Here is a 16,990-nt window from a genome sequence, read left to right as displayed (position 1 = left end):
TTCTCCTCTGTGCCATCAATTCAACCAAAAAGGAAAAATAAAAACATCCACAAGATATTTAGGTCTCCAAGTCATCCAGTCAATATTCTTCAATTACAAGTGTTTAGAAGAGTTGAGTATGTCCGTATGGCCGTCCTTTCATTGCACACTGCGGAAGTCATTGACCCAAACTCATGAATTCCAAATTTTCTTAGGGATTAATTAACACATCTTTCAAGTCTCAAACGGCCACATCCAATCGGCAGTGTATGAAATTTCAGAGACATCTCCCCTCACCCTACTGGTCGTAATGGCACCTAAATTTACTTGCATTTTTTTTTCTCCAACTCTGTAATAATAGTTCTCTCTATGAAGTTCTGGATGAGCAAGAGAAAACTTCGGAGACTACAAGGGCAGAGTTTCAGATTACCTTTTGGTTGCAGGTCTGAAAATAGAACCCATACATATGTGTGTGTGGACGTTTTGAACTGTTATACAGAGCTAGGAATCACGTGCATCATATATATATATATATATATATATATATATATATATATATTTATATTTATTTATATATATATATATATATATTTATATATACTGTATATATATGTGACGCATTACCACTGGTCAAAAGGGTTTTTGATTGGCATTGGTTTTTCTCTGGCAGAATCTTGCATGATGCTATAGAAAAGGAATAGCCCGGACTGCTGCCCCAAAGGGGCTCAAGGGAGGGCAGCATGACTAGGAGGGATGCCAGGCCATAGGGTCAGTAAGGGGTTAATGTAGGATGTAGTTTGAGCGGGAAATCTGAGGGTGGAACTAAGGGGCAGTTAGGACTAGGAGTCAGTTGATTGGTCAGGGGGGTGGTGCTGTTGGGGGTTGTATATAGGTCAGGTCAAAGGGTGGGAGGGCATTCTTACCTGGACGGTGACTGGAATCATTCCCGCCCGCCCACCCTGATGATGGATTCAACATCGAAGACGAAGAGGAGGAAGATCGTAATTTGTCGCAGCGGCGGAAAGGAGGGGGGTGTCTGAAGGTGGGGGTTTGCACAGAGGAGAGGAAGGAACCCAGTGCCGGAGCGGGTTACCTCTAGCGGTGCAATTGTTTGGTGAAACGGCTCCTTGCTGGGTTGAGTCTCAGCAGGACATGGTGTGGGCAACATCTGGCCAGGGCTCTCGAGTCGGTGTGTTGCGGCTGAGGGTCAGGAGGTGGGCTGATGTTGCAAGGAACAGTTTGGTCAACCTTCAGTTACCCCACCCTCCTTTTTCGGGTGTTCTTCAATGAAGATGTGTAATGTTATATGGCTTATGTTTTGTTATTAATAAATGGGTCTGCTGTGGCCTTTATATCCAATGTCACGCAGTGTTTTGTGTTTATTTTAGATAAGAACCCTGGTGGGTAGGGGGTGTTGGGTGAATGATAAGGCCTTCAGTCAGACATTCCGGAGTCATGTGTTATAGAGCTGAGCTGCTGAGCCCAGGAACGACACAATACAAGGTTGATAACAGCTGTCCCACCTATATGATATTGATGACCTATCCTAAGCACAGGTCGTCAATATGTAAGTACTGGACAACTCCTTAAAATATATGCATCTATGGCACTGGTGGACACAGACAGGAGAGGCCCCTGAGCAAGAACAATATATGGGCCCTTTTCAGTCCAATAACTCATCATAGTGCACCATGTTTGGAAGTGGAAATGGACCCCCTTACGTCTTGGGTTGCACCAATGGTATATCCCCGACTTTCTCATGGGCTGAACCTTCGTTCATGTAAATAAAGCCTTAGCCACATACTAGATTGTTGCGGGATTACTAGATTGGTGTCATAAACGATTAAGTCTTATGGTGGAGCCCTTTTGTTAGCGTGTCACTCATGGGCTGCCATATGAGTGGCGCAGTGATCTGGACAGTTGACTTGCAGCATTGGGGATCTGACCATAAAACATAGACACAACCACGTGTAATTTCTATGTTCTCTATATGATTTTTATGGTTTCTTAGGCCGCTTTCACACTGTGTTCCTCTCTCTGTTAAGTGGTCTCGTCGGAGCTTCAGTCTACACCCCCCGCAAAACGGGATTCGGACTTATGCTCCGACAGGATCACTGACTACAATGGTGCAGACGGAGACACCGTGTGGTCTTTCATGCACCATTTTCGGGAACATACGCTTACTGCAGACGGACACACAAACACAATCTACTATGGCTGGGTATCCACCTCCAACAGGCGTATACTCCAGAAAATGGTGCACGACAGAGCACACGGGTTGTCCGTCTGCACCATTATAGTCAGTGGCCCCGTTGGCGCGTACATCTGAAATCCGGGGGTTCGGACAGAAGCCCCAACGGGGCCACTGAGCGAAGGAGAGGAACGCAGTGTGAAAGCGACCTAAGGTTTCTTCACCCACTCCAAAAAGAGAAAAAAATAGAACTAATAGGTTTCAGTGATGAGAAAAATTGTCTAAATTCATACTTGGCAATTTACTAAAATTTGACCAAGAAATTTTATTGACATTGACTCTGCCTTACTATTAAGTTTACTTTGCTCTTACTCTTTTGGTCCCTGCATAATAAAAAAAAAAGTAAAGAATAACTTTCTTATGTCACCAATCACGTGTCTTGCTCCTCTCCAAGCCCCCTGTTAGCCTCTTCTGGCCTTGGCCTGTATGGTAGGTGACATTGCTTCCGAGCCTTTCATTACTCTGTGGTGGCGCCTCCTGCTCTGAATCAACGTCGAGCAAGATATACTGTGATTCAGCGACCCACGTCGTGATGTCATAACATCATGATATTACAACATGTGATTCTTGAAGCTTAGTCAGCATAGAAAGCCCTGGCATAGAGTGAAGGAAGACACGGAAGAGGGTGTCACTTCTCATGGAGACAGGAGGTGGATGGAGCCAGTAGAGAACCTGATGTTGCTGCGGGACAGGTGAGTGGGAATGTAAGTATTATTCTATTTTTTATTTTTGTTATCACCTTTCCAAGCCCTGTATAATCTAGAGAAATCTAGCCAGTTGCAATTTCAGAGAGCCAATCCCCAAAAAATTCAGACTTAAGCGGGCTTTACACGCTATGAGATTGCTACAGCGATCTTGTTAGGGTCACGGATTTTGTGACGCACATACGGCCGCTGTAGCGATCTCATTGTGTGTGACTCCTAGGAGCGATTTTGGATCGTTGCAAAAACGTCCAAAATCGCTCCTCGTTGACATGGGGGTCCTCTCCCAATTATCGCTGCTGTCGCTTGGGCGAAGTTGATCTTCGTCCCTGCGGCAGCACACATCGCTACGTGTGACGCCGCAGGAACGAGGAACCTCTCCTTACCTGCCACACGCCAGCAATGAGGAAGGAAGGAGGTGGACGGGATGTTCGCTTTGATTGGGCGGCCGCTTAGTGACGTCGCTGTGACGCCGAGCGAACTGCCCCCCTTAGAAAGGAGGCGGTTCGCCGGTCACAGCAACGTCGCCGAGCAGGTAAGTGCGTGTGATGCTGCTGTAGCTATAATGTTCGCTACGGCAGCGATCTTCACATATTGGCATAACGATAGGGGCGGGTGCTTTCACGCTCGCCATCGCTAGCATCGGCTAGCGATGTCGCAGCGTGTAAAGCCACCCTTAGTCAAACCCATATTTTTTTTTTATAAAATTTGAGGTACATTTAATTAGTCTCAATCAGACTAGAAAACAACAAAAAAAAATGTGTGGAATAGTCTCACTGTACGAACATCCTGAACTAATCCCTCTGCGGGTGCAAAAATCCAGATCATAGACAACCGGTAAAGGCAGGAAGGAAAAAATCAGATCAGCACATGCTTAAAATCCATAAGCTTTATTCCATGAAGATTAAAATGTGTATATCCAGATAAAAAAAAAACATATTGTAGCACTCTGATGCGTTTCTGGAATAGTAGCCCTTAGTCGTAAAGTATGACTCTATGACACTATGGCTAAGGGCTACTAAGCCAGAAACGCATCAGAATGCTACTGTGCCGCCCCTGCAGCGGTTGAACCGCTCGGATCCGGGGTCTGCTGTGGCTCGAGGGTCTCTGGACCCGGGGGCTTACGGGCCACTTCAAATGAAAAGGGGGTATTTACAGGGGATAAGAGTTCGTGATGCCACCCGTGGTTCGCGGTAAGGGGATTACCGCCGCTGCTGATGAGAGTACCCGGGGGAGATGGAGTGGGGCAGCCAGATGACGTTCCCTCCATGGGTAGGGTAGGCCCCAGGACTCTGGATGAAGGAGGTATAGGGGAGCGTGGTGCAGATTGGAAGCAGGGTGGACAGCGTACTCACTCAGTCAGTGTTGGTAGTGATCCAACCGCAAAGCAGACTCTGACACAAAGGTAAACCAAGTCTCTGGGTGCCGCTGCCACTCCAGGGGAGCCTGTCTGGGAGTCCGCTCCCTTTGATATTGCTGATGGTCTGCACCTTGCCTCCATGCACTGTATTTTAGATGTTGTGAGTGACCCCTATGCCTGAAGCTATCAGGGTCCCGCTCCCCACTGTTAAGTAGGGAAGCTTTGCTCTCAATGGCTGACACTTGGGATTTCAGTGGGCCGCATAAGCTGGAAAGCCCTATCCCCCTCGTTGTGTTGATGCCTTCTATCTCTGAGCTCTTGGGGAAAGTCCGTAAAGTTACTATCCTCCACAGGTTAATTATCAGGTTGCATAAAGCTACTCCCTGATCTAGTGTCCAGTACCCCGCTGTGCTCGGTATCGGTTCGATTACTAGGTAGTCCGATGCCAACGGTTCCCCAAAACTAAACTTGGCACTTTTCTCCAATACCCTGCGACCTGGTCTCTGACTCCTTCGGTTCCAGACCACCGTCTGTGACCTAGCCAACGTCTCCCAGGGAGCTTCAACTCCCTCCTAGCTCCTCACTCTCTGAGGGCTACCACTCAACTGACTCTGCGCATCCCACTAGTCTGTCTGACCCATAGGCGGGTGGCCCTGTTCCAGCTAGACCACCCACTGGTGTGCCTGACAGGGTGTGGTGTGAGGTGTAGCTAGGATTTACATGCTGATGAAGCAATACCAAAAGTTAGGATCCCAGAACCATGAGGGGTTGAGTCCTGCAGCAGACAAGAAAGACATGCAGTACCCTGTGACACCCTGACTAGTCCAGGGGCGTCACACTACCATATGTTTTTAATTTGATCTGGATGTACACCTTTTAATCTTCATGGAATAAAGCTTTTGGATTTTAAGAATGTGCTGATCCGATTTTTTCCTACTACCTTGTTTCTCTGAAAATAAAATCTACCTCGAAAATAAGCCCTATTATGATTATACAGGATTTTTAGAGAATATTTGAAATATAAGCCCTACTCCAAAAATAAGCCCTAGTTACAGTCAGGGCCGGTGTTAGGGGGCAGTCAATCTCCTCAATTTCTCAGGGCCCCCACTCTCTTAGGGACCTCATCAGTTATATTTCGAGGTAAAGATTGTTTAAGGACCTTTGATGACATCACAGTCATGAAACCAAAGGTCTCTAAATTGCAGGAGTCTGAAAGAACTGAACAGGAGACAGATTAGTATGCAAGACTGGCATTAGAGGAAAGGAAAGCAAACTGGGCAATTTCACAGGATCCCTACTCTTCTAGGAGCCATAGCTTTTATATCTTGATGATAACATTGCTTAGGGACCTTTATGATGTCATGTCATGGGACCAAAGGTCTCTACATTGCGGGAGTCTAAAAGAACTGAACAGGAGACAGGCTGGTATGCATCACTGGCATTAGGGGGAAGGAAGAGTAAACTTGGTAATTTCACAGGGCCTCCATTCTAATAGGGGCCCCAGCGTTTATATCCTGCTGATGAGACTGCTTAAGGACCTTTGTGATGTCATGTCAAGTGGCTATGTTGTCATCAAAAGGTCTCTTAATTGCAGGAGTCTAAGGCTGAAGAAGAGTCAGGCTGGTATGTAAGTGCAGTGTGCGTATGTCTGTGTATGTGTGGATAGATAGATAGATAGATAGATAGAGGGATAGATAGATAGCTAGATAGATAGAGGGATAGATAGATAGATAGATAGATGGATAGAGGGATAGATAGATAGATAGATAGATACACATGTGTTACACACAGGGTTTGGAGAGTTATGCCGATGTTCCAAAATGCAATATGAAAAAATAAGACATCTCCTGAAAATAAGCCCTATCCCATCTTTTGGCGCAAAAAAACATAATATAAGACCCTGTTTAATTTTAGGGGAAGCATGAGTAGCCTCAATCAGATTTGCTCATCTTTAATAGATTTATTTGGAATTTTATTTGTGATTTCTAATATCAACATGGACTCGTGTGATGATTGACAATCTCTGTACAATACTGCTGAATATGTTGGAACCATAGATATATAAAGAAATAGCAAGAACAGTCTTTGGAGGATTGAGCCCACAACACATCACGTAGTGGAGTATATCAAGATGTTTGTTTCGTGAAGACAATAACAAAAAGTCTCCATGCACCTCCTTATTAAGCCAAGTTAGACTATGGGAATTGCATTAATATTCAAAACAAAACCTAGCATACCCTAGAGCCTTTGACAATTCCATGGTCTAAAATCAGCTTTCTACTATCTAAAATATAAACTGAAGGGCCATCATCCTGAAGATATATACCATTAACTATATAATACATAGGTTGAAAAAAAGACTTAAGTCCATCAAGTTCTATCTTTCTCCACATACTCATATTACAATATTGCCTAGGACAGCTATCTACTGATATCCATGGAGTCCCTTAGACTAATTGAGTTCCTTCCAAGTTCCTACCAATCTTCATCTATCATGTACATCTATCCATATAAAATATATATATATTTTCCATCTTGACCACATATACACACAGATTGTCTACAAGTGAACACAGTACACGTTTTCTTACCTTTTTTGCTATCCTTGGCTACAGTTCCCTCAATGCTGTTTTCCCTTTTGAGCCTCTTCTCCTCATCAGGGGTGAAGACCTCATTGACATCCAATGACTCCTGCTCTTTTTTTGTGTCCTTGCTTGCTTCTTTTCCACCAGATTTAAATTTTTTCTTGACCATTTTGCTTTCTGTGCTCTTTTCGCACAGATTTTTAGAGCCTATGAAATGTATAGAGCAGCTGGCTCCTCTACAAGTCTGGTCAAGGGTGCTCTTGTGAGTTTGGCCAGGCCCACCAGCACCACCACCTCCTCCTGCTCCTCCTCCCTCTCCTGCTCTAATTGTATGAGGGTCTCTGCACACTTGTGACAGTTCATTGGAATTTGGAATGTAATCCTTGACATGTAGCGAATGTCTCTTTTCTATTTCAGTTATATTATTGTGTACAATGGCCGTTGTCTTCTCTAGGCTTCCGTTGTTCTCTACACAACCAGCAAAGTCTTTTTCGGCAACATTTCCTCGGTAATTTTCCATATGAAATGTATCATTCATTTCATGATCTCCTTTAGTTATTTTATGGACAGAGGAATGCTCCTTGGCTTCCTTCATGATATTAAATACATCCTTGACTTGATGACCCAACACGTTTTGATATTCACTACCTCCTTTAATGTCTTCTACTACCGTATTATTATCAAGATTGGAATCACTCAATTGTTCCTTAGAACTTATGGAATCATTGAAGACATCAAACATTTTAACCATGTCCAATTGATTTTGTTCTTCTGAATGTCTAATGTTGGGGTCAACTAAATGAGTGCTTCCGATAATATGTAGGATTTCACATTTTGGTGCATTATCATTATACTCCTTGTTGTCGGCGTGGCTAAAATCACAGTCATCTCCAAACTGATTTTTTAAATCGATGTCCATTTTTTCCGGCATGACATCTTCATTTTGCAATCCATCGTCAATATATTGCGCACCGATAGTAACAGCTGGTGACCCAGTATCCTCACAAAATGATCCACTATCCACAATTTGTGCTCCAATAATCACGGTTTTCGAAACAACATCCAACATTTGGGATCTATCATCCTCAATTTGTGGTCTGAAATCCATATTTTCTAATCCATTGCCCTCAACTCGCAATCCATCATCTAGAACGTAGGATCCACAATCCAGAAGTCGTGATTCATTTTTCCGAATTTGTGACTGATTATCAAAAATTTGTGATTCAATTTCCGCACTTTGTGACTCATGATTCACAATTTCCGATTCGCATTCCAGAATTTGCGATTTGCTGTTGAAAATTTGCAACTCGTTTCCCGCAGTTTCCAATACGTTGTGCAAAATTCGTGATACATTTTCATCATCTTGTGATTCATTCCCTACAATTTGTGACTCGTTCTCGAAAATTTGCAACTCATTCCTCGCAATTTGTGGTTTATCATTTAAAATTTGTGATTCGCTGTTCAAAATCAATGATTTGTTTCCCTCAATTTGAGATTCGTTGTACAAAATTTGTAATATATTTTCTCCAATTTGTGACTCTTTTTCCTCATTTTGTATAGTGGAATCCACAACTTTTAACTCGTTGGACATTTGTAACGCATTTTCCACTATTTGTGATTTATCATCTAAAATTTGTAATTCGTTTTCTGCAATTTTTGATTCATCATCCCAAATTTGTGCTTTACCGTTCAAAATTAGCGGATCATTTCCCTTAATTTGGGATTCATTGTACAAAATTTGTATTGCGGTCGCCACGCTTTGTAATTCATTTTCCATAATTTGCGATTCATTCTCTGAAATTTGAGATTCATTGGTCAACAGTTCCAATTCATTTCCCTCAATTTTTGATCCACTGCCAAAAAGTTGTGATTGATTTTCAACAATTTGTGATTCTTTATTCAAAATGTTTACTTTATTTCCCATAATTTCTGCTTCAAAATCCAAAATTTGTGATTCATTTGCCTCCAGTGATTCATTTTCTGCAATTTGTGATTCACTATCTAAATTTTGTGATCTATTTTCTACAATTTTGGATTCATTGACCAAAATGTTTAATTTATTTCCTATAATTTCTGCTTCAAGATCCAAAATTTCTGTTTCATTTCCCTCTAGTGTTTCATTTGCGGCAATTTGAGATTCACTGTCTAAAATTTGTGATCTGTTTTCTACATTCTGCGATTCATTGTCCAAAATTTTTAAATAATTTCCTAAAATTTCTGGTTCAAACTCCAAGATTTCTGATTCATTTACTTCCAATGATTCATTTTCCGCAATTTGTAATTTATTATCCACAATTTGTAATTCATTTTCCAAAATTTCTGATTCATTTTCCACAATTTCTGATTCATTTTCCAAAATTTGTGACCCATTATCTGTATCATGTCCGATATCCTCAATCTCTGAAATAGAATCTGTTGCTTCAAGTTCGCTATTCAGAATTTGGGATCTATAATCCACAATTTCATTTTCCCCACCAGATTCAAAAGATATAAACGCTTCAGTTGTGTCATTGTCTTCATTAGCATCGCGAATATATTCATTGATATCTTCAGATTCTGCAAGGCATAACTTGGTTTCTTCTAATTGATGGCTGTCTTCATTTTCCTCAGTCTTTGAGCTTTCTTCGGCTAAATTGTCACAGTCGTCAGGATCTTGGATGTTTTCTTTCAAAAATTCAATCAGCTGTAAGGTAAATTTTAAAAAAATATATATTAGGACATATACATCATCACATATACAACAATGTATGTCTATATATACATGAAGTATTTTATATAAAGTATTATTTTCACATGCAGGCTGAAACACAGTCATAAACTGAAACAGAAACAACTGTGTAGGAGTCACAGTGACAAGCAAAAGGGTAACAATGTTTTGAACTTTTAACTTTCAGACCCCATATGTCACCATCCATTACAGCTTTGAGAGTGGGACACCCTTCATTTTATGGACAATCATCTTGGCTATCTCGAATATAAATATGACTTGAAACCTGGATGATGCTATTTCTCTTTTCTTGGGAAATCTTCTTCATAGCAGCTCCTGTCTGACACACTACAAAAACACCACCAACAAAAAAGGGGGGGGGGAACACCAAGGTCACAATACAACGGAGGTCCCTGCCGCTAGGGAGAGGGGTGAGGGAGCAGCTCCTGAACTCACCTCAAGCTGAGTCTTTAGCTCCCTAGCATCCTTATACAGATTCTTTTAACTTGTCGGAGAGCAGGATACCTAGGACCCTCAGCTGGCCCTAAGCTCACCGTGTCTAGTGAGTAGGCCGACGAGGACACTAGACCCACCACTACACTAATAAACACAGAGGGAAAGGAAAGATAGACGGGGGAATAAACAGAAGGATGCAAACATCAAACTTCAAAGCAGCAGACAGACTGTAAAGTGGATGAGCACAGGACAATTCCTCAGCAGTTCCTTCCACCAGGCTGGCCAGAGTAGAAATTATTCTAACAGCAGCAAGGACTGGTGAAAAAGCTCCAGTATTTAAACCTAAATGTGCCTGGGGCCAAAGCAGCTACAGCTGACCTGCCCTGCTCAGAGCTACTGGCAACAAAAACTGACATTAACTCATGAGACACCAAAGGAAAGGAAACTTTGTTTAAATAAGGAGTCTGGATGGAGATGGGAGGCTCCAGTCCTAAAGGTGGTGTCACACATAGCGACGCAGCAGTGATCACGACCAGCGATCTGACCTTATCAGGATCGCTGCTGCGTCGTTACATGGTCGCTGGTGAGCTGTCAAACAGGCAGATCTCACCGGCGACCAGTGACCAGCCCCCAGCCAGCAGCGATGCGTGGAAGCATAACTAAGGTAAATATCGGGTAACCAAGGAAAGCACTTCTCTTGGTTACCCGATATTTACTTTAGTTACTAGCGTCCGCCGCTCTCACGCTGCCAGTGCCGGCTCCCTGTACCCTGCACTCCTAGCCAGAGTACACATCGGGTTAATTACCCGAAGTCTACTCTACTACGTATGCAGGGAGCAGGGAGCCGGCACTGGCAGCGTGAGAGCGGCGTACGCTAGTAACTAAGGTAAATATCGGGTAACCAAGGAATGGGCTCCTTGGTTACCCGATGTTTACCGTGGTTACAGCTTACCGCAGGCTGCCAGACGCCGGCTCCCTGCTCCCACCTCGCTTCAGTTCGTCGCTCTCTTGCTGTCACACACAGCGATGTGTGCTTCACAGCGGGAGAGCAACATCCAAAAAATGAAGCAAGACATTCAGCAACGACCGGCGACCTCACAGCAGGGGCCAGGTCGTTGCTGGATGTCACAAACAGCGACAGCGACGGGACGTCGCTGCTACGTCACAGAAAATGGTGACATAGCAGCAACGTCGTTGTCGTCGTCGCTATGTGTGACACCACCTTAAGACTGTCACTGGTCTCAAAACAGCAGAGAGAAGACCGTGACAGTGAGGTCATGACAGTATAAAGGACTTGTAACCCCCGACTTCAAGAGCACTTATGCCGCCCCACACCGGGACACTGGCACCACCAAATTTTACTGTAGGCACCAAGGAGTATCCTTATGTGGGGCTGAATGAGTGCTCCTGGTGTTGGGGCCACATTTCATTGCTGTTATCATGTATTTACAGATGCACTGTTCTATAGTGAAAGAGAAGATACTGTCATCACTCCGTGCCCTGGGTAGATGTGCCTGTTTCCATCCAAAACACACATCTGTTGTATTTTTGAAGACGAACAGGGTGAAAGTTATTTGGTGGTGAAGTGTCTCCTGTTCTAAACCCAACTGAGCACCTATAGTGAACTCTGAGGAGACAAGATGTCATTCCTGTCCATCCAACATCCAGGCTCTAAAAGACGTCATTCTGCTCTATAAATAAATAATAATAATAATAATAATTCTGGAAGAACAGAAAAAGATTGATGTTGTAATATGTTGCCAACGTGTTCATTCCAGGCCTAGAAGACTTGGTGCTGTCCGTAAAAATCATGGAGGTCACACAGAATACTATATGTGGTAGTTTTTGATTTTGGATGTACTCATTTTTGCATCAACTAATTTGAGTAAATTCAAAGACTTTGTAATGATGCTTAAATTATTAACCTTACTTTCATTATGCTTTACTTTTTGGAAATTGTTCTAGCTCTCATTGAAATATTTATTAAGATTTTAGTTTTTAAAGGAGTTGAACACATTATATAAATGTATACACAAACACACGTACACACATATACACACACATATATATATATATATATATATATATATACATACACACACAGTATATATATATACAGTTAGGTCCAGAAATATTTGGACAGTGACACAATTTTCGCGAGTTGGGCTCTGCATGCCACCACATTGGATTTGAAATGAAATCTCTACAACAGAATTCAAGTGCAGATTGTAACGTTTAATTTGAAGGTTTGAACAAAAATATCTGATAGAAATTGTAGGAATTGTACACATTTCTTTACAAACACTCCACATTTTAGGAGGTCAAAAGTAATTGGACAAATAAACCAAACCCAAACAAAATATTTTTATTTTCAATATTTTGTTGCGAATCCTTTGGAGGCAATCACTGCCTTAAGTCTGGAACCCATGGACATCACCAAACGCTGGGTTTCCTCCTTCTTAATGCTTTGCCAGGCCTTTACAGCCGCAGCCTTCAGGTCTTGCTTGTTTGTGGGTCTTTCCGTCTTAAGTCTGGATTTGAGCAAGTGAAATGCATGCTCAATTGGGTTAAGATCTGGTGATTGACTTGGCCATTGCAGAATGTTCCACTTTTTTGCACTCATGAACTCCTGGGTAGCTTTGGCTGTATGCTTGGGGTCATTGTCCATCTGTACTATGAAGCGCCGTCCGATCAACTTTGCGGCATTTGGCTGAATCTGGGCTGAAAGTATATCCCTGTACACTTCAGAATTCATCCGGCTACTCTTGTCTGCTGTTATGTCATCAATAAACACAAGTGACCCAGTGCCATTGAAAGCCATGTATGCCCATGCCATCATGTTGCCTCCACCATGTTTTACAGAGGATGTGGTGTGCCTTGGATCATGTGCCATTCCCTTTCTTCTCCAAACTTTTTTCTTCCCATCATTCTGGTACAGGTTGATCTTTGTCTCATCTGTCCATAGAATACTTTTCCAGAACTGAGCTGGCTTCATGAGGTGTTTTTCAGCAAATTTAACTCTGGCCTGTCTATTTTTGGAATTGATGAATGGTTTGTATCTAGATGTGAACCCTTTGTATTTACTTTCATGGAGTCTTCTCTTTACTGTTGACTTAGAGACAGATACACCTACTTCACTGAGAGCGTTCTGGACTTCAGTTGATGTTGTGAACGGGTTTTTCTTCACCAAAGACAGTATGCGGCGATCATCCACCACTGTTGTCATCCGTGGATGCCCAGGCCTTTTTGAGTTCCCAAGCTCACCAGTCAATTCCTTTTTTCTCAGAATGTACCCGACTGTTGATTTTGCTACGCCAAGCATGTCTGCTATCTCTCTGATGGATTTTTTCTTTTTTTTCAGCCTCAGGATGTTCTGCTTCACCTCAATTGAGAGTTCCTTAGACCGCATGTTGTCTGGTCACAGCAACCGCTTCCAAATGCAAAACCACACACCTGTCATCAACCCCAGACCTTTTAACTACTTCATTGATTACAGGTTAACGAGGGAGACGCCTTCAGAGTTAATTGCAGCCCTTAGAGTCCCTTGTCCAATTACTTTTGGTCCCTTGAAAAAGAGGAGGCTATGCATTACAGAGCTATGATTCCTAAACCCTATTCCAAAACATAACAGCAGACAAGAGTAGCCGGATGAATTCTGAAGTGTACAGGGATATACTTTCAGCCCAGATTCAGCCAAATGCCGCAAAGTTGATCGGACGGCGCTTCATAGTACAGATGGACAATGACCCCAAGCATACAGCCAAAGCTACCCAGGAGTTCATGAGTGCAAAAAAGTGGAACATTCTGCAATGGCCAAGTCAATCACCAGATCTTAACCCAATTGAGCATGCATTTCACTTGCTCAAATCCAGACTTAAGACGGAAAGACCCACAAACATGCAAGACCTGAAGGCTGCGGCTGTAAAGGCCTGGCAAAGCATTAAGAAGGAGGAAACCCAGCGTTTGGTGATGTCCATGGGTTCCAGACATAAGGCAGTGATTGCCTCCAAAGGATTCGCAACAAAATATTGAAAATAAAAATATTTTGTTTGGGTTTGGTTTATTTGTCCAATTACTTTTGACCTCCTAAAATGTGGAGTGTTTGTAAAGAAATGTGACAATTCCTACAATTTCAATCAGATATTTTTGTTCAAACCTTCAAATTAAACGTTACAATCTGCACTTGAATTCTGTTGTAGAGGTTTCATTTCAAATCCAATGTGGTGGCATGCAGAGCCCAACTCGCGAAAATTGTGTCACTGTCCAAATATTTCTGGACCTAACTGTATATTGTATTCACTTTTTAGTAAATGGTGAAAACAACTTTTGGAAACCTTGCAACTTCCATTAAATGTCCATTTTTGATCCACATAGAATTTCACAAAGTGAATGGATACAAAATAGATATACTGATGCCGAATGCAACTTGAAATTAATAAACAATAGATTTTTGCTTTCTTGGAATCTCACATTTAGGAATAACAGCTGTATTATAGATCCATCATTTAAATGGGAACATGTGCAATTTGTATTGTGAAATCTGGGGACAGATCAGCTTTAAAGGAAAGCTGTCACCAGATTTGGTGACTAAAAGCTTCGGCCACCACCACTGAGCTTTTATATACAGCTTTCCAATGTGGCGCCTCTGAGGCTCAGTCGTCACAGGGTATTGCATCTCACTTAAGGTGCAGTACTCATCCCGGGTGAGGAGGAGGTTAACCACTGGTTTTCACTTACACAACACACACAGCTCAGGTGCTTCCCTACAGAAACTGGGCTAAAGGTGTTCACCATAACAAAGGGGTTTTCCCAGCCACTGCTGAGTCATCAGGAAGGTGGGGGCAGCACAGGGGAAGTGAGAGAACACACAGTTTTACTAGGGAATAGTCTGAGACACAGAAGAAGTAGGGTCGCTGAGGGGTGTGCTGCATAGCTCCCCTCAGAGGGACCGGCCGGGAGGAGTGCTTAAGAGCTCTCCCGGGACCGACAGAGAGAGCCAGAACATTAGAGACTCACAGGACCGCGGTCACTGGAGGGCGTGCTTCAGAGCTCCTTCAGTTAGGACCGGGCAGACTGGAAGAAGCAGGAGATGACCAGTGGACTTGGTGAGACAGAGGAGAAACACGGTAGCCGACGGGAGAGCCTAACAGCCCCTTCGGAACCGATGCAGTCAGAGTGCAGAACCCTAGTGTATACTTCACGTTGCTCCATCAGAATCTGCAGGGAAACGGGATTTCATGTCCCATTGCCCACCACAGATGTCCCGGGGCACAGCAGCATATAGAGTCAGGAGTCAAGACCATGGTCAGCCCACAATTCATTTGCGCTGCCTGCGAACTGGACGGGAACTAAATCCAAGGACACTGGGGTCCCCAAGTAGCTCACGCCATGGGGATCCTCACTACATGCGCAAGGAAGGAAGGTCTGACACACCACAACACCGGTGGTGGCCTCTGAATCATCCAGGATCGGCTGGGGCCCATCACAGTGGAAACCAGCACTCCAAGGGTGATGACCTGACACAGTGAGTAAAAGAACTTTGTCCGCAGTCTTGGTGTCGTCCCGTCATTGTTGGTGCTGTCGCCCCGCGCTCCGGCGCCAAAGGCTGCTACTACCCCACCATTGTCCTGCCTGGGACCGAGCTCTACCTGTGGGAAGCTTGAACATCTGAGGTGCATGACCATCCGCCCCGGAGGAGAGGAACATCTCGCATCAGCGGCTGATTGTTGGCCGCATACCATGGGTGGCTCTGCAAAGCAGACCCCCCATCATCCCCCTTCCCGGTCACCTTGCACCCTTTTTATTGACACCGATCGGGCCACGGAGCTCGGGCATGCCATTCACAGCAACCCCAAAAAACCACTGGCCTGGTGACTAGTAGCCCTGAGGCCCCCTGGGGCGCGTCACTAACATACTGTATATAGGAGTCCAGGCCACTCTGTATAATGTAAAAAACACTTTTATAACACTCACCTAGGTAAATGGTCCAATGGATGTTGCTGCTCTCCAGTGTGGCACCTCCTCTCTCTGGTCCGGCGCCTCCTCTCTGCTGCAATCTCCGTCCTCCTTCTACCCAGCCGAGTGTGGATGCCGAGTCTACGTCATGTACACGTGCCAGCACTGAGGTCCTTTGCAGGCGCACTTTGATCTGCCCTGCTCAGGACAGGTCAAAGTATTGTAGTGCGCATGCGCAGGCAGTCTTTAACCTTTCCTCGTGCATGCGCATTACAGTACTTTGATCTACCTCAGCAGGGCAGATCAAAGTGCGCTTGGAGAGGATCGCAATGCCGGCCTGTGTGGATGACGTAGACATCCACACTGTGCTGGGTAGAAGGATTACGGAGATCAGAGAAGAGGCGCTGGATTGGTGAGAGGAGGTGCCAGATTGGAGGGCAGCGACACCCATTAGATCGGACCACCCCCTGGGTGAGTATTATAAAAGTGTTTTTTACGTTATACAGTGCGGGCTGGACACTTATATACAAAATTCTGGAATGCTGTATATAAGTGCTCACTGGTGGTGGCCGCAGCTTATAGTCACCAAATCTGGTGACAGGTTCCATTTAAGTGGGACTTCAACCTATCCGGTTAATACGGAGGTCTATTATCACCTGTTTCGCCAGGCCCAGGGGTTGCAAGACCTATCAGTCATTTATTCTGTAGATAAACCCCTTTAAGAAGTCTCAATGTTCCATTCTTTCTGTGCAAAATTCCTCATTGTAAAACAAAAAAAAATAAGAAAAAAGAAATGTTTATTCAAAGTTATGCGCCGAGCTAAAACTTTTCTCCAGGTCTGTTTATCACAATGTAATTGATCATCCACAGAGATTCTCATCAGTTTTAGTTGAGAGGAGACGATTGCTATTATTACATTTGCTTGTCATTCATTGATGCCTGAAATTACTTCTTTTCCATTTTGCATTAAATAATTGTATAAAAAAGGAGAAAATA

At 43.6% G+C, this 16,990-nt stretch overlaps 1 protein-coding gene across 1 annotated transcript in view; it reads right to left on the bottom strand.

The window, feature by feature from the left end:
- ALPK2 (alpha kinase 2) overlaps positions 1–16,990 on the bottom strand; it is a 224,640-nt gene that overhangs the window by 148,184 nt on the left and 59,466 nt on the right. The window contains exon 4 of the mRNA XM_075327957.1: positions 6,883–9,559. Within this exon, the coding sequence (XP_075184072.1) occupies positions 6,883–9,559 (2,677 nt within the window). The remainder of the gene's footprint in view (positions 1–6,882; positions 9,560–16,990) is intronic.

The sequence above is a fragment of the Anomaloglossus baeobatrachus genome, chromosome 1 (assembly GCF_048569485.1).
Source record: "Anomaloglossus baeobatrachus isolate aAnoBae1 chromosome 1, aAnoBae1.hap1, whole genome shotgun sequence".
NCBI lineage: Eukaryota > Metazoa > Chordata > Amphibia > Anura > Aromobatidae > Anomaloglossus > Anomaloglossus baeobatrachus.
The sequence above is the reverse complement of the archived record's forward strand: the minus strand, read 5'-3'. Positions and strand labels throughout refer to the sequence as shown.